General features: G+C 43.7%; 1 protein-coding gene and 1 pseudogene across 1 annotated transcript in view; both read right to left on the bottom strand.

Moving 5' to 3' along the window:
* LOC124712111 (roundabout homolog 2-like) overlaps positions 1-26,083 on the bottom strand; it is a 108,754-nt gene that overhangs the window by 31,739 nt on the left and 50,932 nt on the right. Inside the window, exons 7-12 of the mRNA XM_047242408.1 lie at positions 24,153-24,268; positions 19,235-19,422; positions 15,730-15,884; positions 11,237-11,508; positions 2,934-3,096; positions 2,743-2,852 (exon numbers count right to left, since the gene is read on the bottom strand). Of these exons, the coding sequence (XP_047098364.1) occupies positions 2,743-2,852; positions 2,934-3,096; positions 11,237-11,508; positions 15,730-15,884; positions 19,235-19,422; positions 24,153-24,268 (1,004 nt within the window). The remainder of the gene's footprint in view (positions 1-2,742; positions 2,853-2,933; positions 3,097-11,236; positions 11,509-15,729; positions 15,885-19,234; positions 19,423-24,152; positions 24,269-26,083) is intronic.
* Positions 8,353-8,470, bottom strand: LOC124712934 (annotated as a pseudogene).

Here is a 26,083-nt window from a genome sequence, read left to right as displayed (position 1 = left end):
ATTCAGCTTTTTTTAGTCGTCCGAGTACTGCAGCGCTACAGGTGAAAACTTCTCTAATTGTTGTTGCTGGTGTGTTGTTCTCCAGCCCTGCTTGTTGTTCTGCTGGCTCTTCGCTGCGTAGGGCGTTGAAAGAATTATTTGTTTCTAGCGCAGGTGTTCCACGCTCTTTCCTCAGTCTGGTTAGCATCTTCCTAGGTCACTTCCATCGGTGCCACCTGAGACTAGCGGCTATATCGGAATGTTTACTCTTGGAATATCAGGTAAAATAATGCACATCCGTGTTGCCTTCACTGACTGAACCCGTACCAGGAAACTTCTCGCATTCAGGCTTTGTATATCGCGTCTCGTTAGCCGGAGCGACTAAGGGAGCCGCCGAGTACGGAAACTCCTTCGTCATCGAGGCAGGTGCTTCGACCGCATGCGTAAACAACACATCCTTTTGACTCGAGCTCGCGAGAACCACGAGAATGATTCCCAGTCGTCTCTGTTTCGCTTATTATGATGGCAGATTAAAACTGTGTGCCTGACCGAGACTCGAGCTCGGGGCCTTTGATGAAAGGCAAAAGTCCCGAGTTCGAGTCTCGGTCCGGCACACAGTTATAATCTTCCAGGAAGTTTCATATCAGCGCACACTCCGCAGCAGGGTCAAAATTTCATTTAAGTGCGGAGTGTTTTGAACTATGGTTGCTTTAGATACCGGTAGTGGTCGGGCCCGAACAACCACTGCCAACCGTAGAAAACAATTACGCTGTAATCACTACCAATTGCTTTGTATATTCCAATTTGCTTTGCGTTGTGTTTTCTTTCCAATTTGGTTAGAGTAAAGAGACTAATCGTGATGCATGAAGGGATTATACGAATGAAAATCTCACCACTAGAAAAGGAATCAGCGACCGTTATGTCAGTTCTGCTTTCCCGAAAGCACAGAACGCGGACGTAGGATGGCAGCCCTTCGAGAGGGAGGCGGTGTTTATTCCCGCACACTGCTCCTCGCCCCTCGGACAGTCAGAGTTCCAGTTTGTTTATGGGCGCTGCCGACTGCCACGATACACTACCAGCGTAATATATACTTTCCTTATCGAGTCAGCCGGCCGGTGTGGCCGAGCGGTTCTAGGCCCTTCAGTCTGGAACCGCGCGACCACTACGGTCGCAGGTTCGAAACCTGCCTCGGGCATGGATGTGTGTGATGTCCTTAGGTTAGTTAGGTTTAAGTAGTTCTAAGTTCTAGGGGACTGATGACCTCAGAAGTGAAGTCCCATAGTGCTCAGAGCCATTTGAACCATTTGAACCTTATCGAGTCACGTGCCTGCCACGCCACCAGGCCGCATTCAGTCGCAAGGCGGGCAATGGTCTTAATGTCTGCCTCATCGCAGTAAGCTCCGCTTGGACGCGAGAGTATGACAGCTGTTGTCGCTACTTCAACAAAACCATCAGGGCTTTCGCCATACGTGATTCACGGAAATCACGGAAAACACAGACGGGATTCTGAACCCGCGAGTCCAATACCTATATCACAAACATACTACAGAGGACAGTTGCCGAGTACTGGCTGATGTGTTACATGTCATGGAATTGATCTTTTGGGCAAATGACGTCACTGACACTTACAATGCCGAACTTCGAGAGCAAGTTGAGTATCTCTCTTTGCTTTTTGGTAGTGAACAATGAAGAATGAGTTTCTCCTTTTATCGTCCGTACTCGGCGTAAATAAATAAATAAAGAAAAACATAAAATAAAAAATAATAATCTACACTCTATTCTGTTCCGTATAGCCCTATTCTTTATCGTCCTATTTCATTTTATGTTCGTGACCAATAAGTGAGATGTATAATGTGTTAAGATACGCTATTATTACTGAAACGTCGCCCATCCATAATGCCTTTCTTGTAGCGTGCACTTTGTGCAGCTTCGCAGCTTTCGCTCTGCTCATGAACTACTGTGCGGCTTATGTTCTCTTGTAATAAAATGTTACTTCGATTTTATTTTATATCGCACAAATTTCTTGTATAGTGAAAACTGCGATAAATGACCAGCACGATCTAAATCTCCATCAATCACGGTAGACGAATGAGGGTGGAAAATATTTGTATGGTACTAGACACCAGTGTTTGTTCTTCTGCTGACAGATGTTCTTCAATAAAACCAAAAAGTAGAAAAATTCGTCCAGGTAACAGGCGATTCGCCATTCCTATCGTAGAGCATGTTATTACTATTGTTCCGGTGCTCTTCCATTGCCTCGTTTGCTGTTCGATCAGCATGATAAAACTTCCTCTGGTATTCTTCCTTCTTACATATTCTTTTCATGCAAGAGTCACCTTTCTTTATTTTCCTTAACTATATATTGTTTTAAAAATGTTCGTTTCTCATCGTTTATCTAACCACTTTTGTACAGCCTTGAACATATCTCAGGAAACTCTTCTCCAATGTATGTATGTTGTTAAATCACTCTGTGTTTGTCTTCTACGTCGATTACAAAACTTCATAATAACGTAGAGACATATCAAATAAGATTCCTCAGAGTACTTCTTGCAGCTAAAATCCGCCAGACGTCGTGGTCACAAGTCACTCCAGTACTTATAAAAAGATAAACAGAAGAATGCTTCCATGTGCAGGGATGCAGCTAGACCCAACTTGGCGATAAAGGAACGAGTCAAATATTTAATCATATTTCACCATCTCATCTTGTTATTTTCCCTTACTTCTTATGTTAGGGTGAAAGAGCATCTGGTGCTGGGAACGAACCTGCAGAAGGCAGCTCACGTTGCCGTTGGCCGTGTCTGAAGGCAGTGGTAGCTCCGACCAGTTGCTTCTGTGTACGTGGGTGCAGTTCTCTGGGTGCCTGCCGATGTTATCTGGAAGCCAAGATGCGACGCGTTTAGTTGAATTTACACCTTTCTGTATTCACACAGCTTACAACTCCCTGCTTGGGTTACCTGGATAAAAGTTCTTGTCTTCGGAGCAAGAGCTGCTTGACATGTATCCAGCGCAAGAGTTTGTGTCCGAACTCAGTAGAACGGTATTTGCGCAGGAGCCGCTGGAGTTGGATGTCTTCATTTCCATCTCGTGATCCGACTTCTGCGTTGTCTGGCACATGTCCTGGAAATACAGTCCACAGAACTTATTATCTTCGAGTGAACTCTTAATAGAGCCGTTGTGGTGTTCCTCTGTTTCCATGTTCAGCTCCTAAATAAAAATATCTCGCCCATTTTTCTGCTTTTCCCAGACGAAGTCATCCATTTTCAGACTGAAGTTATGCGACTTGGACATTAGCGAGTCTCGAGCACGTATAAACTCAAATGCTAAGGTTACTATCATTATTGTGTCCTGCAAGAGCTTATCATTCGTAAAAATATGGTTAAATGTTGCTTTGCCAATGCAGTATTATTGTCTACGAGTGATTCAGATTTCTGGACGAAATTACGTTTTCGCATAAGTGGAAAGAACTAAACGTGTATTGAGATCTGCATTGCATATACAGATTCTAAATTATCTTTTCATGCTTAGTTGCTTCGCTTGGTGAAGGAAACGAGTTAACTTCTATCGCAGTAGCAACAGTAGCGTTTTGAACTGTAAACAACACACGTGCATTTGACCAGTCAGTTGTGAGAGGGAGTGCTAAGTAGTGGAAGTGCAGCCGCAGCGTGTCTGCGCTGTTCTGACGCAAATCGCAGAGGAGTAACATCTCTAAATGAAGTATACTAGACATTCTCCAGAATGGTTTGAAGAAGAAAAAGCGTGTACACAGTTTGTCCCGCATACCTTCGCCCTCGATCCAAAACAACGATGCGTGGATGCCTATCGCTACTCGACTGAATCGCTTTGACAACGTAACTGGAAGTCAAGCCAACGTGAAGCGCGGGGTGAACAACATCTTTAAATAAACGACTTTTCTGGCAGATTCACATGGCTGAATCAGCGCTGTGGGCGTAGCGCTCGTGTGTGAGAGGAGGAGAGGGGGGGGGGGGGTGGAATTCCACAACACCCCATTTTTCCCCACGGCCTTAAGTGATACTGACATTTTCACTCAACACACTCACGTAAACCCACATAAACCATACACCACTGACGCCAAATAAAATCAAACTCGCGCGCCCCACCCAGCAAAACACGCTACGAAACAAATGAACACTACACGCCCACAACAACACGTAATGGCAGCGAAAACTCCGCCTATGCTTTGAGAAATCGAAAAAGTGCAGTGCCAAGCGACCATACGTTAAGAAGTAAGCCTATTTACACCGTCAACAACACAGGAGAACTCACCACAACTTCAAAACTGTAAGTTACACGAAAAAAAATTATACAGACTCATTTCCGTTCCTAAATGGATAAGAAACAGAAAAATAAATTACGTTTTACTGTTTGCAGATGACAAGTTGTATATTGTGTAGCAGAATAGCTACCAAAAGAAATGGACAATAACATCATGTAAGGTATGTTAACTAAGGCTTACATCCACGTTTCGCCAATGAAGCTATAAATGGAAGTTTTACATAATGTTGTAAACAACGCAAATGTTAATATGTAACAACTATTTTACAGCTAAAAATAAAAATTGAACCCACTGACGATAGCACGAAAGTACTGAAACATGTATGGGTGAAAAAAAAAGTGTCTTGCATAAGGCGGAAATTCTCATCCCCGAGGCCACTAAGTTCAGAATCCTTTAAGAAAGGTAGTCATAGTGACTTTTTCTTGGCAACCGTACAGTGAGATAATGGGAAATTCAGGTGGCTGTCGTCTGTGACAGGCAGCATCAGGGGGATGGAGGTGTTGTCCCGCCTGAAAATGATGGATCGGTCTTTCCCTAATCCTCCTGGATTGGTTGTGGCCAAAGCCCGTATGGCTGGGTTAAAGGTCTGTGATTTCCTATGATGGCCACTGTTTTCTGATACCCACTGTAGAAAACGTTCTAGACGTCCACCCAGGAAGCAGCATCTTACAGAAGTTCTGTTAACGGCGGCAGGAAATGGTCAGTGAAAATATCTGAATTTTGCTCTTGATTCCGATTGGCTGGAAGGCTTTGTAGCTCGCGAAATCAAGAAGTCAAATGCAGGCGTCGTAGTGGTAGGTCGGGAGTCATGGGTCCTATGGTGTGAAGCTGAGCTTTAAAAGTTGTGTATGAGATCAGAAGTTAATGAACATCAGTGATCAACTTAGTTGTTCCCTGGTTTTTGTGAGAAAGGGAGCGACTTAATGAGCGAACATTTTGTACGGAGTCAGAAGGCTCATATTAGAACATGGAGACATCAGCTAGCTGGCGGCAGTGTTTGATAATGACCAGGCTTAGCAAGGTCTCATGAAAGATAATAAATTCTGTCTGTTCTAGTGGAAAACTTGTGTTATTTGCGTCCCCTTCTCCCTTTTCACTTTAGGCAAATACCTTGTTTTGTTTTTGGAGACGATAAAAATCTGTTGAGGAAGCCCGTACTGTCCATTGATCTATCACCTTGTGAGCATGTCGAATCTGAGAGCTGTCGAAGGGGTTGCCTGTGCATGGTCGCCTAGGAATTGGTGGAGGATTGTCTCTGCACAACACCAAGGGTGTTAACGAACTGGTGTTCTTAGAGGCACCCTTTCCTGTTTCATTCATGCACCCTGAAGGCGTACATTTTAGGAAAACTAGTTATGAAAGATATACAAATGGCGAGAAATGTCTCCTCGTTTGTTATATTTGTCATTTTATTTGGAATGTTTACCACTTTGAGCGTCTCTGCATACCGGAACATCAGTGATACGTATTCTTCGGCAACCTGAAGTTGTACAATTATTAAGTAGAGCTCAGGCAGGCGAAGGATTCGGAAGTAGCTGCAGGCTTGTGATGGGGAGAGAGGATTGTGTTATAGCAGAATAAGTAGCCTGGACATCAGATGTGCTGCAAAAGGAAGGAATTTATTGTTTCAGATGATTTAATTTAACATTTAGGATAAGGTATGATTTTTGTGGGGATCCTATAGAGAGACAGCACTTTGGAAAAATTAATTTGCATTAACCTTTACTTTTTACAAGCGCTATTTCAACAATTACTGTACCGTAAAGATTTCATTGTATTTAACAATACATACATGTTGGTATCTAGAGTAAATTATCAACCGTGCGTTCAGTGTTCTATTAGCTTTCTCCTTCTACTGTTAGTTAAAGTATTTTATCAAGAGAGGCAAAGAGTAAATATTATGTAATCTACAGATTGTGCACAAAGGGCAATTTTATGTACGAGTATGTGACAATGCTAATAAAAAGTAACAGTTCGCGTTAGTAAAAGTGTCTTATCGCTTATTAAAAGCATTTAACCTAATTGCAAGGTACCCTCCTACTTATTTACAAAAAATTTCGCGAAACATAACCTCTTATTAGATGAAAAGATAGATTTGGCAAAACCTGCACCATCACATATTGCAGTATTGCGTGAGCAGTGCCCCATATTTTCAAAAAAGGAACAAAAGTTTAATTTGCAAAAAAAAAAAAAAAAAAAAAAAAAAAAAAAAAAAAAAAAAAAAAACCGAGAAATAAGTTAACAAGGCAAGCTGCCGCGCAGTGATTTATTTCAGCTTGTCAGTCTTACAGTGCAGAGAGGTCAGACCCGAGTTATCCGTTGCGAAGGTAAGAATCTGTTGTAAGGCCTAAATAAACTCTTGTGAGAATATTAGAAACAGTTTTCATATTCAACATTTCATATAAATTCAGTGGATGCAGGGCATAGATTTTGTTACGCAACAGTTAGGCATTGTGTGTGATGGTTTCATGAGAAAGTCATTCTGAGTGTTGCTGATAACTAATCTTTACCTTTAGTCTCATTTAGAAATAGTCAGATGTGTTTCAGATTAATCCAAATCACGTACCTAACAAAAGAATACGTACAGAAAAATCCGTGTTTAAGCACGGTAGCAAAGGCGTTTCTGGATCAGACTCGGTAATCGGAATTTCAAAAGGGCTTGTTAGGTAGAAGTTTTGACACGCACACACACGTTCCAAGAACTAAAAGTAAATGCATACAAATTAGTTTCAGGTAGTCAATGTCGTACTCCAACTCCATTCTCCCTCAAAACCACGGCGCAGGAGGATGGAAACAGGTGGGCTGCCAAAGCATAAGTAGACCTCGCTGGTTCAGATCACTTTCAAATATCGTCACACGGTTTCCAGCGGTACCTGATGGTTTACAACCTGTATATCACAGAAAAACTGCGAATGCGCTACACTCCAAAGAGCTCATATCACATTCAATGGAGATGCAGCCCAACTACATCCTTAAAAAAGAGTTGAGTCCCTGGGGCTTCTCAGCAGTATCATAAGTTATCAACTTCGTCGTTCTGTTACACAATGCCCTGCCAACTACCGTTTTCGTCCGCCAAATTTGAGTAAATGAACGCCCCGAGATCAGGGGTGGTTTTCCTGACGGACTTTATGCCACTTCCTCAGGGATTTTTGTGTCGATCCTGATTGGTTAGGCGGTTGATTTTTGGGAGGGGATCAAACAGCGAGGTCATCAGTCCCACCAGAATAGGTAACGATGGGGAAGGAAGTCGGCCGTGTCCTTTCAAAGGACCTTTCCCGGAATTTGCCTGAAGCGATTTAGGTGGATCACTGAAAATCTAAATCAGGATGCTCGAACGCGGGTTTGAAACCGTCGTCCTCCCGAATGCGAGTCCAGTGTGCTAACCACTGCGCCACCTCGCTCGGTGTCGATCCTGAGTGGTAGGGCGTCTGAAATATTTTCGTCGACCATACATAAGAAAATCGCACGATTCTAACGTCCACCGCACAGTTGTCAAGAGAGCGTTTGAATGTTTGTAACGGGGGTTTCCATGAACTTTCCAAGTTCGGTGAAGTTTGGTGACAGAGTAACGTCATTAACCCACCATATACCTCATATGAAAGTCTGAGTTTGGGCCTTCTTTCGCACGTGTCGACACCATGTTGCCTGAATCTCCTTCGAGCCCGAGGATGACGTCACAGGCCGCCTCACTTTTGTACAATTGCAAAGAAAAGTTGTAGTCACCCCGTTTTGGTAATGTAGTTTGGGTAAATGACGGGGTTCTTTTGCACGGAGTAGATGCATTGCTACAGAGCACTGATTAGTGGTTTAGAAGGAGTGACTATTTTAGTCCTCTCTCATGGGTCCATGTCAGGCCTCCGAACTTTATTTAGCATGATAGTATACAGTATTAAACTCTGCCCGAACAAGCCATGAAGGCCCAACGGTACCGACAGGCCACCATGTCATCCTAAGACCAAAGGCATCACTGAATGCGAAAATGGATGGGCATGTGTCAGCACATCCCTCTCCCGGCCGTACGTCAGTTTACGAGACCGGAGCCGCTACTTCCCTAATCAAGTAGCTCAGCGCACCTCACTTGCCAACATCACTCGGCATACCAGACGGTCACCCATCCAAGTGCTAGCCCAGCCCGACAGTGCTTGACTTCGGTGATCTGACGGGATCCGGTGTTACCACCGCGGCAAGGCCGTTGGCATTACGTGTAATAGAGCACGGAAATAACGCTGGCGCCTTAACAAACGCGGATCTGCGGAACAATAGGTCGCATCATTTGTGTCGCATATGCCACGGCGCTAAGAGTGAGTGGACTCGCAGTCGCTGAGAGCAGGACTTCACCCGACAATACGGAGAACACTGGGCGGGAGGAGAAGGAACGTTTCAAATGGGGAAACGAATATCGAGACCTCTGGTCGCGGAGTGCTATGTTAGGCCTCAGTTGTTTGGCAAGGCTATAAACGAAACAGTTCGGTGACCAACCAAGACTGAAAAAATTGGTGTTCCAAGATGTGAAGTAGAGGGCTTCGTTGAAGTGGGAGTGCGCTGTGGTAGAATGCGTGGAGGATACGGTGGCCGATGCGCAGTGACCACTTCTCATTTAAAGTGCCGGACGAGTTCATTCGTTCGTATGTAAAGAGAGACTGCCATTGTTTGCTCAGTCTCGGCTGGTCGGTGACGTGCTGCGATGACATAAACAAGGCGGAAGTTCTACAGTCTTTTTGAAACGATTTTAAAGAAATATTGGGCAAAAAAAATTATTTTTCCGTTAGTTATAGTGAAACGGTACAGTAGTTTCGCTGCTCGCTCGCACCGGGAAATACAAACGGAGCGGCTCCGCCGCCAATTTTATTGCACGACGCGGCCGGCCGTGGGTGCAACAGAACCCTTGTGGACGGGAGGAAAGAAATGTGTCAGGCTTCATAATATATATTTAAATGTGTCGTGTACGTGAATGTGAATCTGCACATGAACTTTTCCAATCCTCCTTACACCTTTCCATAAAGCGTGGCCAAATATTAGCTGGGAAGTAGTTCTGTAGTATAGTAGTGCCAACCTTACTCCTGGGTAGGGGATCAGAGAGACAGCACAGGCAGGCCAAAGTCAAAGACGTTCCAGTGTCACAAGATTTGGGGTGGAGAGGTTAGTCGCGGCCAAGTGTTTCGACCATCCCCTCCACAGGGGCACAGGAAGACCTCCGGGTGCCCGGGATATCCTGGGAGTGTTACAGAAGACAGGTAAGTGAGCAGATGTGCCCTCAGTGCGTCTGTCTCGATGTTCACGGGTGGAAGAGAGGTATTTGAATATTTGCACTAATTCTTTTATTTCCAGCTTCGGACTGTGTAAGGAAATGAATGTTCTCGTTTAATTTCGGAAATTTGACCTCCTATGTTAATGTATCTGGTCTCCAGTTTGCCTGTTATCTTCCTCACATGGTGGATGTCCCATGCAAAATATTGGGAGTCTTTGGTGGTATACATTTGGCCTACGAATTTCCATTTTGCCTTTAGAAATGTATGTGCAGATTAGTATATAATATACCAGAGTTATAAGTTGTAAAATTGTAATATCTGTAAACTGGAACAAATGTTGCAATCGCTGTAAAGTCGAGTGATAATGTTTAAAATAAATAGGTAATCAATTGTCATCAATCTTTAACATACCCTAAAAATCACAAAGGAGTCAAGTTAAAGGAAATCATTTAAAATAAAAGATATAGAATGCAGGGGCCCACACATCAACGTGTGAACCCTCCAGCCCCTTGCCTAGTATCGCACAGAAACGTAGCACTCTCAAGCTCCCCTCCCCAGATCCGTTGCGCAATTTTCATTCAGGGTTTGACATCAACTTTCATCTGGCGTCCCTAGGCAAGGCAGTTTGACGGTAATCTTTCAATAGCTTTGTAGATATTTCCATTTAAGTAAGTTATTGTGTGAAATTCGAAGAAGTTTTTGATTAAAGGAAAGACGTAGTCATAGTTTTGCGTTTGCTGCATATCACATTATATGTTGGTGCTTATGAACTTCAGCTACCATACTGAATTTTTTATCAGACTTGGTGGATGTCTCTGTCTGCCAAGACTCTTGAGGAAATTCATCTGATGTCGCACACCAATTTGCCATCGCGTGTACCAGCGATAAAGACAGAATGATGTATTCACAGCATTCCTCATACTTCATACCGGTAAATGATTTCAGGTATAGAAATACGTTTTGGCTAATGATACCACACAAAGAGTATTTCGTCATATGGTTATTACATAAAACTTCACCATGTACTGTGGAATTCCATTAACTATGGAATAAGTTGGTGTGAAAAGGGAATCGCTGTGATCTTTGGAACAGCATATGTGAAGACATTACGCGTTTATTTTTATACATAGGATATGCTTTTCCATAAGCTATTAACCATACTTCTCCTTGGTTCCTCACTTAATAAATTTGATAAACCATGGTTTCAGAGCTCGGTCGCAGTCCCATCTCCACAACATGTTATTGAGGTGACATTGTATAAACACCGATGTATTTTGGGAAAAGATGCAAAATTGAAGATAAAACATGAGCAATCTAGGTGTTTCTTAAAAATGATGTCACATGGGGCTTCTCTGAAAGTTACACATGATCAGAAAGCGGGGCGAAAATAAATCACTACTTTTATTGCGTTTTGAGCGGAATTCTTTACAGATTTTAAGCAAAGCAGAGGTGCCAAGAGGCCTTTTTGAATGGTCAACATGCAAATGTGGGCGCGGAGGTGCTCCATTTATTGTTTACAAAAAATATGAGCTTAGGCTTCAGTTTAGAATGGCACCTGACCTTCAGCGCTCGGCATTTCCCCTACAGCACCTGCCCGTAACCCCCACCACTACTGCTCTCCCCACGCGTGCCCTGCCGACTGCGCATTTACCGTTCACGTTAGTCTGCATGGAGCAGGAGCGGGTGGCGGGTGGCGGTTGGTGGCCCGGCTTACCTCGGGGTCCCTCCTGGCGGGCAGCAGGCTGGTGGTGGCATACGGCGCAGGCCTGGGGTGCAGCGCCAGCAGCAGTCCGCGGGCGTCCACCTCGGCGTACTCTGCGTGGGCGGCGGCCAGCTCCTTGGCCGTCTGCGCCGCCCCCAGAGCCGCCGCCTTCGCTTCGGCGCCGCCCCACGCGCTGTCGCTGCCCACGCCGACGCCGCTGTCGATCCACAACGTGTCCTTGCCGTCCGTCAGTTTCAGCTGGCAGATGTCGTTTGCGTTCATCACTGGCACGGAAGGGTCGGGTGTAACAATGGCACTTGCGAGCTGCGAATTGGGCAGCCTAAAGACCTACTCCAGTAACAAGGCGCTTCATCTCATTAACATACCCTGGCTCTAGCAAGAATCATTCTCTGTGTGACTGAGTGTATGAGAATTGTAAAACTAACTACCAAATTAGAATTGTGTGAGAGTACAAGTTTATTGGTGAATTTTACTGATGAAATCTTCTCCAGTTATAAGCAATATGAAATTCTTAATCTATAACTCGAATCATTCTCTATACAGTACAAGGGCAATAAAAGTTCTGTATAAATTACTGTCGTATAGGAACACAAGAGTAGAAGTGTCGTCCTGAAGTAACATACCGGTAGGTTTTCTAATGGTGACCACCAGTAATGTTACTTCTCCTCTACAACAATGAATGGTAAACTCGGTAAAATGTTCTTTCAAGAAGAAACTACCATTCAGCTGATAACCGGGGAAGATTTCTCCAGTGTAATTACAAGTGCTTGCCGCATCTAGACTCGAACCCTTTCGCAGAGTAAAGAGGTGTCACACTGCTGTGTAGCGCAATACATTAAATGTCACGCAAATGGACTAAATGGTGTGGTCAGTGATGACTCCTGCTAAAGTAACAAAGTAGGACACGTGCGATCTTCCACCGCGTCATTACGTTGCTGTTGTGGCAAGGGTCACGCGTCATTGTGAGGAGGAGTATCTGCGAGTAAGAAATAATAATGTGCTGCCAGAGAGAGTGAGGACACTGTTGTCGTGCAGTCACTGCCAGCCACGCGAATAGACACTGCCCCTTGAAATATGGATTCCGTCTAGAGCTGGAAATGCTTGTAAATCGTCGTGAACGTGATGCTCAGATACTGTATATCTATACGCCACACACCAATGGAATCCACGACAGTTGCTCATTAGATGGCAGCGCATAGTCTGAACGACGATCGACAATATATTTTGAACGACGACGGAAGACCTAGTAACTCTTTATCCTATTTTCCTTTACAAGGGTGGATATTCAGAAGAGCTACAACACCCAAAATACGATTATTAGTCCATATTCGTATCTTCTCCCCAAAATTTTCGGAGCCCGAATACAGGTTTTCCCAACTAGGATTTTCTGACACCTGCAACACCTTATATCTTTATTTTGGATTTTTTTAAATTTTGGTATAATAATATACAGTAGCTCCCGTTTTTATGATTTGTGCTATAATTCTGTTCTTTTTACACGACTTTTAGCAAAATAACTTTTTCTTAATTTCAGTCTAGCGTGATAGTAATTAACCTCGCAAGATTGCTAATTATCATTTTCTCGTACAGTCCTCCGCCAACAGCGACAACAAATGCTTTCGTAATCAGAAGAGGCTTCAGTCTGCGAAAAACGTATATATCGGCATTGGGAGAGCAGTTATGTGGGTCAAAGATAATGAGGGATAAATAGTGAGCCTATATGAGAATATAATCCACGTTTCCCCATGTATTGTTTTACACAATTAATGTGATGGCTTATGATCCCTTTTACTTCCTGTTACATTAAATCGGATTCCTGCAGCGGTACAACATTAAGCGCTCCTTAACCAGAATTCCTAACTTCAACGTTTGCCTCAGGTGGGATGCTATGTTAATAACACACCTTTTAACTAAGGTGTAGGTATCAGGTAAGATAACACGAAAGAGTTAGCATAACAAGAGATGGTACAAGTAGGAACACCAATCCCATCTATGAGTTCATAGCTCAGATTATCAGAGCATTCCCCTTAATGGAAAAGGTCCTGATTCGAATCGCTTACCAGCACATAATTCAGGAGAAGGTGTAGCACTCTTAACATCCCCAGTTGCGAAACCGGACCGTTGCCATTAAACGGGAAATACTCTGATGAACTGAGCTATTAAGCGGTACCTTAGATCGCTGTTTCTACTTGTACCATCTCTTGGTATGCTAACTCCTTCGTGTTATCTTATCTGGTAGCTACGCCTGACATACAAGATGTGTTACTAACAGAGCATCCGAAACGATGAAGTTAGAAACCCGGATTAGGTAGGGTTCAAGTCGTACCGTTAATTTTATGGAAAATAAAAAGCATTGTCAGAAGGCACACCACAAGTATAAAATAAAAGCATGGAAAAATGTGGAATGTATTTTCGTCGAAGGCTCACTGTCTGTCCCTTAGTATTCGTGATCCATATAACTGTTCTCCCAACGCTGTTGCAAGCTTTTCTCCCATTCTTCAGACTGCCAATTACGAAAACACTATCATGAAGTATTGCTTCAATAAAGTAACTATACAAGTATGCTATTGACTCAATACGTACAGATTCATTGTGAATGTTATAAAGACTGACATCAGCGGTTCAAAGAAAATAATTAACGATATGCAAGGTCCAAAGATATTAATTTTAGTAAATTAAGTAAAACTCCATGTTAAAATGTGTTATCCAGCTAGAAAACATATGAAAATGGCACAAAATATTAATTAACTGCGTAGAAACTCAGTCTCATTTCTCAGTTCCTCACAACAAATATAATAATAAGAAGAAGAACAACGCAGTCCTAAAAATTAGTAATCTGTAGGAGACATCACGCTATGCCGTGTAACTTAGTCTCCAGCCTTGATAACTGCTTCATTTAAATGTGGAAGAGAGTTTCATCATATGTACTATAGCCACTTGTTCGTGTTCAGACGTCGTAGAGCTATCAACTTTACAGTATTCGAATGCTACATTTCTCCTGCTGTCTCAAACAGTCCCAGACATTTTTGTGTGGGGCTACGGTCGGGTGATTTAAAGGTCCGGTCGCGGTGCTATTGCTTGCGTGATCGTTCGTCAAATGAGAAATGCATGCGTGCTGCCCTGTGAACACAGCAGTTTGTCCTCTTGCAAGACAGGAGCGTCCAGAGTATACTCGTCGTGAAGAAGTAGAAGATATGGCGACACTTCGTCCCCGAGACTGTCGAAATGAACATCCTAGTTTATGTTCATGGCGTAGAAAACACCCCAAAACATTAGGGAAATTGTACTTTCGGCCTGAGCTACACACCACGCACATACACACTGCGCACATTGTGAGTTACACGCCTCACTGGGCTGTCGGTGAACTTGACATTTTGGATAATTTGAACAGAGGCGAAATCGCGACTCATCACAGCACACTGTACGCCCTCAGTCAGTTACTGTCCAGTTTATGTGTTGTTTGGGTCCACTGAAGATGTGCAACTTCACGTGTTGTTGTTTTGTGAACTAGCCTAATCCAAGTATCCACTGCGTACAGTTTCTTTCGCAATGTCCGCTCGAAAACTTGTTAAGGTGGACCTGCTTTCGCTGACGTACGTACTTACTTTTCGGAATAACATCGACTGTCATTCATAAGACTTGACACTCGTCTCGGATTTCTGTCGGCCACTCTAGACAGACAGTATTGCTACACCATAACACAAGACAACTTCTTTCACGGTGTGGTCATAGGCACATCTATACACAGTAGTTCTTTTCTAACCATTTAATCATTCCTCAACATTGACCCATTTTACTACGCCGATTCCACACAACAGTCCGACATTTACGACCTAATTCACTATCATGACTTACGACAACGGTGGAACTCAAAGAAATTTCGGGCTTGCAGTCGGCCGTCGTTAATTAGGCCTTCACTCCGCGACGTTTCGACTGGGCACCTGTCAGCCGCTGCAGATAAGCCATCGAATACGGTGTCTTCGGTGGCTCGCCGGAGGCGGCTGGTAGGTGCTCAGTCGAATCGTCACGGAGTGTAGCTGGCAACGACCGGCTGAAAGTCCGAAATTTTCTTTGAGCATTCAATTCGACCGGAAAATTTTCGAATTGTCAACGTTGGAGAGTCAGACTAAGGCCTGATACCAGTTCTACACCACCATAGCGCTCCAAAATGATCAATATGCTCTTGAAAGGAAAAAAGTAATATTTTGTCCGGTTGGTGTGAGTCACATAGCTCCTGGCGATCGTCACTAAATAGCTACCATTTTATGGACGTAATTTAACAATGGTACATTTTTGACAGATGACTATGTGGCATATGCAGCCCTTTTCTGTGTCACCTACATTTATCATCAGTTTTTGTTTATCGTCTTGTATTTGGCTTATAAATTATTACGTGCGCACCAGATTTTCCAGTTCCTTAAAGTATTTTCTATTATTGTGAGACATAAGGTGTGGTTCGCTCGCATTCCTGGTGCCGTTCTTACCGTTCAGGTTGCTGATGTCTTTCTTGATGGCCTTCCGGTGCCTCAGGTAGTAGCCGGCGGACAGCGCCAGAGAGACGGCCAGCACGAGGCCCACGATGACCGCGGGGAACCACGTCTCCTGCACCACGCTGTGGACGCTCCTGCTCGGCTGAACCCTACCAAACACACCACACAGCACAGCCGTCACAACACACTTTCCATCAGGCGACCCGTCATACATGATCTAGATGTATATCTGATTGTTGTTGTGACCTTCAGTCTGAAGACTGTTTCCATACACCTCTACATGCATTCTACTGTGTGGGTTGGATTGCTTGGGGGGGAGGAGAACAGACAGCTAGGTCATAGGTCTCATCGGATTAGGGAAGGAAGTCGGTCGTGCCCTCTCAAAGGAACCAGCGCCACCTCGCTCGGTATTCTACTGTGTGCAGACCTCTTCACCTTTGCGTAACTATGCGACCTACATCCTTTTGAACCTTGTAACTGTACTCAAGCCTTGGTCGCCCTCTACAATTTTAATCAACCCCCTTCCCCCCCCCCCCCCCCGGCCCTCTTCCACACAGGCAAACAGGCAAGTCGATCCACTACCAAACTGACTAGTCTTCCATGCTTCGAGAAGTTTCCTGTCAACCCTTATTTTCTCCCAAATTAGTTTCGTTACTTCCTCAATAGCTATTTGATATTTATAGATAACTTTCAGTGTCCTTCTACAGCACAATATTTCAAATGCTAGCAACCTAGCCGGCCGCGGTGGCTAAGCGGTTCTAGGCGCTCCAGTCCGGAACCGCGCTGCTGGTACGGTCGCCGGTTCGAATCCTGCCTCGGGCATGGATGTGCGCAATGTCCTTAGGTTTAAGTAGTTCTAAGTCTAGGGGACTGATGATCTCAGATATTGAGTCCCATACTGCTCAGAGCCATTTGAACCATTTGAAGCTACCAACTTCTTCTTGTCTCGGTCTCTTTGCTGTCCACGTTTCTCTTCCGTACAAGGTTACACTCCGTGTTTGCGTTGAGGTGACGAAAGTCATGGGATAGCAATATGCACGTATACCGATGGTGGTATCATCGCATAGACAAAATATAAAAGAGCAGTGCAATCACGGAGCAGTCATGTGTACTTAGGTGATTCGCGTGAAAAGGTTTACAATGTGATTATAGCCACACGACGGGAATTAACAGACTTTTAATGCAGAATAGCAGTTGGAGCTAGACGCATGGGGTATTCAATTTGGAAATCGTTAGGGAATTCTGTAGTTCGAGATGACAGTGTCAAGAGTGTGCCGAGAATACTAACTTTCGGACATTACATCACACCAAGGAAAACCCAGTGGCCGACGCCCTTCAGTTAACGACCGAGAGCAGCGGCGTTTGCGTAAAGTTGTCAGTGCTAACAGACAAGCAATACTGCATGAAATAACCACATAAATCAATGTGGAGCGTACGAAGAAAGTATACGTTAGGACAGTGCGGCAAAATTTGGCCTTTATTGACTATGACGGCAGACAACCGACGTGAGTACCTTTGCTAACAGCACAACGTCATCTGCAGCGCCTCTCTTGGGGTCGTGACCATAGCGATTGGACCCTAGACTACCGGAAAGCCGTGGGTGGCTTGGTTAGATGAGTCACGGTTTCAGTTGGTAAGAGCTGATAGTAGTATTCGAGTGTGGCACAAACCCCACGAGACTATGGACAAGTTGTTCAAATGGCTCTGATCACTTTGGGACTTAACATCTGAGTTCATCAGTCCCCTAGAACTTAGAACCAGTTAAACCTAACTAACCTAGGGACATCACACATATCCATGCCCGAGGCAGGATTCGAACCTGCGACCGTGGCGGTCGCGCGGATCCAGACTGAAGCGCCTAGAACCGCTCGACCACACCGGCCGGCTATGGACAAGTTGTCAACAAGGCATTGTACAAACTGGCGATGGCTTCATTATGGTGCGGGCTGTATTTACACGGAACCGACTCGGTTCTCTGACCTGACTGAACCGAACATTGACTAGAAATGGTTATGCCCGGCTACTTGGAGACCATTTGCATTCGTAGAATTCATAGACTTCAGTCCCCAAACAGCGATGTCACGGGGCACAATTTTTCGCGATTTGTTTGAAGATACAATTGAGACGTCAGTTCGTGCACAAAATGCTGCACCGGCAACACATTCGCAGCTATGGACTGCTATAGAAGCCGCATGGCTATTTCTTCAGGAAAATTCCAACGACTTGTTGAGTCCATGCCACGTCGAACTGCTGCAACACAACGGGCAAAAGGGGGCTCGACACGATATTAGGAGGTGTCCCACGACTTTCGTCGCCACAGTGTTTACGGTACCATAAGAAAAGAATTGCTAACATGTAAATTTATAATCGATATTCACATGTTTCTCGTTTTAAGAAAAGGTTTGTCGGTATTACTAGTCTTCTATTTACATCCCCCCCCCCCCCACTTCGGTCATTCACAGATACTTTGTTGCCCAAATACTGATCTGCTATTTGTAGTGTCCCATTTACTAATCTTATTCTGTTACCGTCACCTGATTTAATTCGACTACATTGAATTACTTCTGTTATACTGTTGTTGATATTCATGTAACCTATTTTCAATACAGAACCCATTCCATTCAACTGAGCATCCAAATCCTTCGCATTCTCCGACAAAATTACAGTGTCAGCGACAAAACTCGAGGTTTTTATTTCTTGTCCCTCATTTTCCCTTTCCAGACTTTTCCTTCGTTTCCCCTGGAGTAGATCAAATAATTTCGAATCGCCACTTTTCATTCGGTTGGATATTTACATTCAATTTAACGTAATTGTATTTATGGAGATTGTGCAAATGCATGTTTACATTTGGTTAAAGCAATAGCAGTGATTGTTATGGGAGATTACATTTCCTCTTTTGTACTGTACTACAACTAACTTGGAGCAGGCTCTCATAATGATTTCTTTGGGAGAACTTTCAAGCTGTTGCGTGCGGGGCAGGACATTCAGGGAAAGGAGCATAGGTACAGCAACTGGGGTGCATGCCTCGACAGCTGATAAGACCATCTAATCTAGGGCTGCTGCATCTCCGCTCCGATGCCTTGTGTGGCGTGGGTTTTATTCCTTGTGACTGACTGCGGCGGCGCCTTAAGTTCATGACTTTTTGATTATTTGGTGGCACTTGATGGTGGAGCTTTAATCTTAGATACTGGTCGTGCAATAAAAAAGGCCAGTTACTTACAACTGAAGCTAATTTTTATTCCCTTACACTGCATGGAAGGCATCAGTCAATAAAAGAAGTTCCTTTTGAGGAAGCCTTCTTGATTGCACTCTCCGCTTTGCTGGAGAACCCATATCAAAGCTCCCTCCACACACAGCTCCGAGGCCAGAAATGTCACCCGCAATATTTTTAAAATTAAATACAACTGATTGTCAATCCACTTTGCTTTCAGGGAATATTGTCTGAGTGTTAAAGACGCAGGACAGTGTGTCTGGCTTCTGGAAAAGAGAGTATGCTCACCTGGGAGAACTTCGATCGCCCCCGAGCGCGGCAGCCGTGGAGAAGGGTCCGGAACCGACCACTGTGTAGGCCGACACCTGCACACTGTACACGTTATCCGACGTCAGGTTGTTGAGCAGCAAGGACGCCGTGCTGGCGTTCACGGACAGGTGCGCGAAGACGCTGCTGCCGTTCACCATCACCAGCACCTGCTCGGCAGGAGACGAGTGCATTACAACCCATGTCACACTGGCAAATCAGTCGTAACGCTACAGCATTGTTTACACTGGAACAAGCATTCGCAGACAATTCGCCAGTGTTTACTATTAATCGCTTGTACCGTGTGAACAAACGTTTCCACAGGAGAGAACAGGAGACAACACGGGAAGACTAGCACAACCATTTCAACCCTACGAACAATAGGGCATTGTTTTCTGGCGTAATAATTGTAACACAGATTTCGTGCGATAGCATTAACAACGCTTATTGCAGCCACGACAGAAAACATTGATATTCATAAAGGATTATTTTGCATGGCGAGCAAACCGTCTTTAACGAAGCAAGAACAATGGCACACCAAAAGAAAAAAAAAGTGTAGGTGACTGAATTTGTACGTAAGACGACAGCTGTGGAAGTAATAAACTTAACACTGCTTTAGAGCTTCTGCTTTCCTTAGCATTATTCCAGAATTTTTCACATGTGTCGATTGACGCTTTCTGCTGGCTTCTCATCACAAACGAGGAATACATTTAAAATCGCAAGACTAACTAGTGACGATCAACGCAAACGGCAGAAACGCTGGCATTCACACTCCGGTTATTAGAAAATGGAGACATGTAAGCCACTAACTGCTTCGCATTTAAATTGCTGCTATAGATTCCTAATGTCTGCATGGACATATGCAATGCACCTTTAAAGTAACTATAAATAATACAGGGTGTACATAAAGTCCGGGAACACTTTGAATTTTTTATAGCACCAGAACCAAACATTATACAGATATCATACATATGTCATTTTGAAGAGAAACTCTGAAAGTTTTTTTTTTTTTTCATGTATACCACCAAAGTGTACTTTGGTAATTTGCCGATGGTCAGCGCTAGTCGCAAACATGGCGAGTTCAAGTGCGGAGCGAGCTTTCTGTGTGTTGGAGTTCGAAATGGCCTCCTCGACCACCAGCTATCACTCCGTGTGACCTTTTTCTTTGGGCACACATTAAGGATCTGGTGTATGTACCGCATCAACCACGTGATGTAGCAGAGCTCCGGAAGAGAATACGGGAAGCGACTGCTACAGTCGACGATGCAATGCTGGGAGGGATATGGCAAGAATTCGATTACCGTATTGACGTCTGCTGAGTCATTCAGTGTTCCCATATCAAATGTTTGTAAAAAAAATTTCCAGAGTTTCTCTTCAAATGCCATATGTATGACATCTGAACAATTTTTAGTTCTTGTGCAATAAATAACTGAAAGCTTCCCAGGACTTTAAGTACACCCTGTATAATGTCAATAAAATATCATTAATGAAACATGAAATACACGTACAACCTGTCACATAGGCTGCTTGATATAACTTGATATACAATTTTTTAGATGGTGGACTGTGTGCTCGCCAGTGCATGATTTTTATTTATTCGCTGTTTACACAAAAAATCGGCAATATGACATTGACACATCAGCTGTGTAATAACAGGTACCATGAACTAAAAAACGAGACTGATAAAGCTTTTCCTGTAGCTATGTTACATTTTAATCGCCATAATATATACATATTCGCATTTGTTTAAATTCAGGTACTTTCCAACGTGGTCATGACTATTCTAGAATATCTGACAAAGTTATTTTCCTTCTTTTATTCAACCATACCGAATCACTGTACTTACTTATGATCAAAAGTATGCGGATACTCGTATGTAATGCAAGATTGATGCAACGGGAGGTGGAGCCGCCAGTATAGAAACTGTCGTGGAATATCGTCTTGTCAGTAGAGAAGCAATAACAGCAGGTCGGGTGGATCATGAGAGCTCAATCACTACCAACGAGGACTAATTGTCGTGTCTAACCAGAGTAACAAATCCATCAGGAGCCTTTGAACTTTTCTCAAGTTGTCAAAGTCGACCGCTTAGGATACAATTGTGAAGCGGAGACAGGAAGGAGCAACCGCTCCTAAACAAAGACCAGGCAGATCTCAAATAATGACGGACAGAGACTGTTGAGCCTTAATGAGGCTGCCTAAAAAGTCAGACGAAATCGGCGTAAGGAATCACTCGTTAGTTCCAAAGTGCTACGAGCAGTCCCTCTAGCACAACAACTGTGCTTAGCGAGTTGAAATGAATGGTCTACCAGCTCCTCAGAAATCACACTTTTCAGTAGCAAGTGCGAAGTGACGCTTGAGAGGGTGTGAAGCAGATGATGATTGGAAACAAGTGGTTTGGAGTGACGAATCACGCTATACCATGTGGCTACGCGATTGAAGGGTTTGATTTCGGTCAATGCCTGGAGAACATTGCATGCTGTCATGTGTGGTGCCAACAGCGACATATGGAGGAGGTGCTGGTACATTATGGGGGTGTCTTTTGAGATTAGGGTGTGGGTATCCTACTGCACTTAAGAAAATGAAAAATGCCGAAGGATGTGAATACATTTTACAGTACTGCTTACTGGTACAGTGCAGGAAAAGTTTGGAGTACCTGACTGTATCAGCATGAAAATGTAACCTTCGAAAGCAGCAAGCACCATTGGTGAGGAAATAGTTTGTGGATAGTAACATTCCTGTAATGTACTGGTCTGCCCAGACACCCAACTTGAACCCAGTGGGACACCTTCGGGATGAGTATGAATGTCGAACTCACTCCAGATACAAGCGTCCAAAATCACTTTCATCTCTGATATCGGCTATTGAGTAAGAATGGACTGCCATTCCTCCACAGACATTAAGACACCTCACCGAAAGCGTTCCCAGCAGACCTGAAGCCATCATAAAGAGGAATGGTGGATACACCTCATATTAATGTCCACTAATAGATGTCCAGATGCTTTTGATCATATAATGTACTAGTGAACCCATCTACAATTTTCAGTTGCTGAATGTGTATGGGAGTCGGGTATACGCCCTAATGTCGTTCTCACTCTCTTTGTCCATCTCCTCCTCCCTCCCCTTCTCCTCCTCCTATCTCTGTCCATTATCTCCTGTCCCCCTCTCTGTCCATCTCCTCCTATCTCTCTGCACCTTCTCTTCCGCACTCTCTATGGCCATCTCCGTCTTTCCTCTCTCCATGCCCATCCCCCCTCCCCCCTTTCTGTCCGCCTACTCTTCTCCCTCTCTCTCACCTTGAGCCTTGTTTGTTGTTACTGCCAACGAAACCATGACTTGGAAATGAAGTCGTTTGAACGGATAAACTTGTTGGGATCATTGCTCTATGGTATACGAGAAACTCCCCTTCTCTTAGATCTGGGATGATGGTAGCGCCAGTGATAGTATTTCGCATAGTTTTAACCTGCAGTCGGGTTGGATAACAAAATTTCGGGGGAATCAGATCCTGTAATAATATTCTACTAATAAGCTGAGAAACCATAAATACAACTTTATTTTTATCTGTTAAAACAGATTGTGAGGAAGGAAACGAAACGACTCATTTTTTTCAGCCCAGCACAGCATTTTTTTCGTCACAGTCGGTTTTAAAAGAAAACCTCTTCATTGTTGTTTACAAAAATACATAGCTGTTTTTATTTATATTAGACTACTGCTTAAAATTTGAAGTATGTCGGTCGATAAATTTCAGGATTTTTGCCGATAACTTTTTCCTAATAAAATACGTAGCCTATGTTTATTTGAATATCGTAGAAAAGTTCGAATTAAATCAGTCAACAACTTTTCGATTTTTTTGGTTACTCTTTGGACCAATACACACATCCCACTAAAAGAAAGGATCTTTCGTCGTCGCACCTTATATGTGGTGTCTGTTCTTTCGGACATGGCCGAAAGAGCAGACAACACACGTAATTATATGTATCCAATAGTGTTTTGCAAAAACATTGTCCGCTTTTCTTCAAAGATTTGCATTGAAGTTCACCAAACACTTACCTTACACTTCCTTTTGGGCTACCTCAGTCTTCTCCGATCCTAGCACTGCTACTATGAATTCGTTCGATGTCGACCGTCACACCTCCAACACCACAGGAATGGTCTGGGGTTTGTCACTCTGGTGTCTTGTATGAGATTTTATTTGCCGACACATTGACATTTCCTAGGACTCTTCCAACAAATCTGCGTTCCCTACTAGAGATTTCACATCCGTTACTCTCTTGTTATAGGCCATAAATCCTCCTCTTCTTCTTTTCTTGTTCTTTTTCTTCCTCGGTGTTTTTCCCAAAATGTAACAGTGTTCGCTTATTTGTCTCTTTGTCTCCACTTGGCGGGTTCTTGCACTTGGTAAGGGTGGAGACGGGGTGTCGTGATGGGAAACAGGCAGCCAACGTCATCCCTATAGGTCGTTTATCATTTAAAACGCGAAAACCCGCGTTTTTCCGTTGTTTCTTGATACGTCCAAAGTACGTGTCCGCACCACAGTAGACAACTTTACGTCTTCTTCTCCACGATAGCTCCCACTCGCTACTGAACGCAAATTTCACCACTGATCACATGATCACGAAGTCTCAGTCAAAGTGTCCACCGACGTATTTTGGTTTGCATTACAGCAAGTCGCTGCTCCCTAAATATATAAATGATTTCACATGTCCCATGTTCTTTTAGTGGAATAGTATCGGTGTCTTTTCTTACTCACTAATTTAAGGTAAACTACAAAAAGTCCACAATAAATTAATTATTGTTGGACTGCTTCAGAAGGCGTTCGTGAAGCAGAAAGATGTACCAGCGTTTTAAATCATAGCAGTTTACCTGGAAGATTTGTTTAAAATTAACAACTAGTATGACTTACATTGTATCCTTGAAGCATTCCGTTTAGATACTCAGGCGCAACAGGATCCCAAAAGATACTGGCTGCAGTAGAATTGAGCCTCCTCACTCGCACATTTTCTGGGGATGCTGATGGAGCTGTACAAAAGAGGGAGGCAAGGCGGGTATTAATGCACATGCGAGCTGCGAAATCTTTGCAGGAGATATAATCTTTAACATTCTCCACCTCTCACTTCTCGGTTGCTAGTAGTAATATTTTAATGATTTTTTTGCTGTGTCTATGAACAACGAATAAATCGGGTTTTCGTTTTGCCAGACACATTTCACCTGGAACTATTCACGCATCTTCAGTGGCCTGGAGTACGAAATTTTTTTCACTTACTTTTATTACCTTTAACTCACATATGGCACCATGGTACTAAAGAGCTACAAACAGTGGTGTAGGCGGAAAAAACAACTTTACCAGCAAACGACTAGGGCGCATAAAGAACACCTCCTACATAAACTGCAAGTGTTCAGCATGAGAATGACACGCCCAGAATAGTTTAAAGTGCGAGTGTAATACAGGCTACTGACGGTCGCTGAATAAGTTAATGTGAAATGCTTCTGGCAAAATGTAAATTAAACGTTTTTAGTTGCCCGTAGACATCATGTCAAACTTGTTAATTTCTTTTATGTTTCATTCTGTACGCCGTGGTCCGAGGCATATTTCTCTGCTGAAGTTTCGTTTCGCAGTGCTAGAGACATTACTAGAATATGCAAAGACTCAGAAAACTGCATCAGACTTTAACAAACTTAGTAGACAGAACCGTTTATACATATCCACTCAAGATCGGTTCGTGGTATCATTACACAGCTGTCAAAGATCACAGAATCGCGACTACGTATGTTAGGGAGTTTGTACTGGGGAAGAATTGGAGCTATTTCCTTTACTTAGAACTAAAACCCATAACTTACCTAATTCTTATAATCAGGTCTTCTTCTTTTCTACTAAACTACTTTTTTATGCTTTTGAATTTCCATTGCCTCTCTGTACATCCTAGTGTAGAAATTATTGGATGGTTCCCGGGTCTCTGATAATAATCAGCTACTGTCGATTTATCCGTGTTTCTCTGACTCCTATTCCTCATGTGTTGCTAAAACCTGGGGTTTTGTTTTGTTTTAGGGCGCAAAAACATTTACGGTCTTACGCGCCTACGTCAGAGCTGCAGAACACGAAGACAAAGAGAGGAGTTGAAAACGACTACATATTGATCGCAATCGACGGAAGAGAAGACAGGTAAAACCAGGGACGTAGAGATAGATCTATAAAATACGCCATAGAGAAACGGAGGTCCTAAACCAAAAATTAAATGGCCTTCGCCATATTGCTCCGACAGCCCGCGCGTCGTTAGCTAAAACGGCCGATAACTCAGACGTCATACACAAACGAGAGCATAAGTGGTTAAAAAAAGGGCATTCCGTCAGGAAATGGTGGACCGTCAAAGGCTGAGCGCAATGAACACAAAGGGGTAGTGGAGTTCCACGCAACAAAAGTCAGTGCCCGATACGCAACCTAGCTACTAAAACGATTTCCCCCACAGAGAGCAGGCAGAAATGAGGTCGTTCAACCCGCTGGGAGAGGCTTAATAACCCGGAGATTTTTCCCTTGAAAGGAGGACCAGTGGTGATGTCAAAGTGACACCACCTGCTGATTGACAGCAAGACACGTATCATCGGAGGGAATGTAAGAACTAGCAGGCCGAGGTGCGAGGACTGCAGCCGTGACCATCTGTCGGGTACAGCACTAAACTACGGGCCTAGTGGTCCTGGGTTCAGTCCCGAAATGGGTGTTAGAATTTTCCTTCGTTCCAGTCGCTCGCGGAAAGCCCCAGGTCTACTCAGCCTGATATCAATTGATACCGGTCATCTTCCCAGGGGCTAACAGTCAGCTAGGGCGATACACCCACCACT

Source organism: Schistocerca piceifrons, chromosome 8 (assembly GCF_021461385.2).
Source record: "Schistocerca piceifrons isolate TAMUIC-IGC-003096 chromosome 8, iqSchPice1.1, whole genome shotgun sequence".
NCBI classification, from domain to species: domain Eukaryota; kingdom Metazoa; phylum Arthropoda; class Insecta; order Orthoptera; family Acrididae; genus Schistocerca; species Schistocerca piceifrons.
Note: the sequence above shows the minus strand (reverse complement) of the source record. Positions and strands in the feature narration are given on the sequence as shown.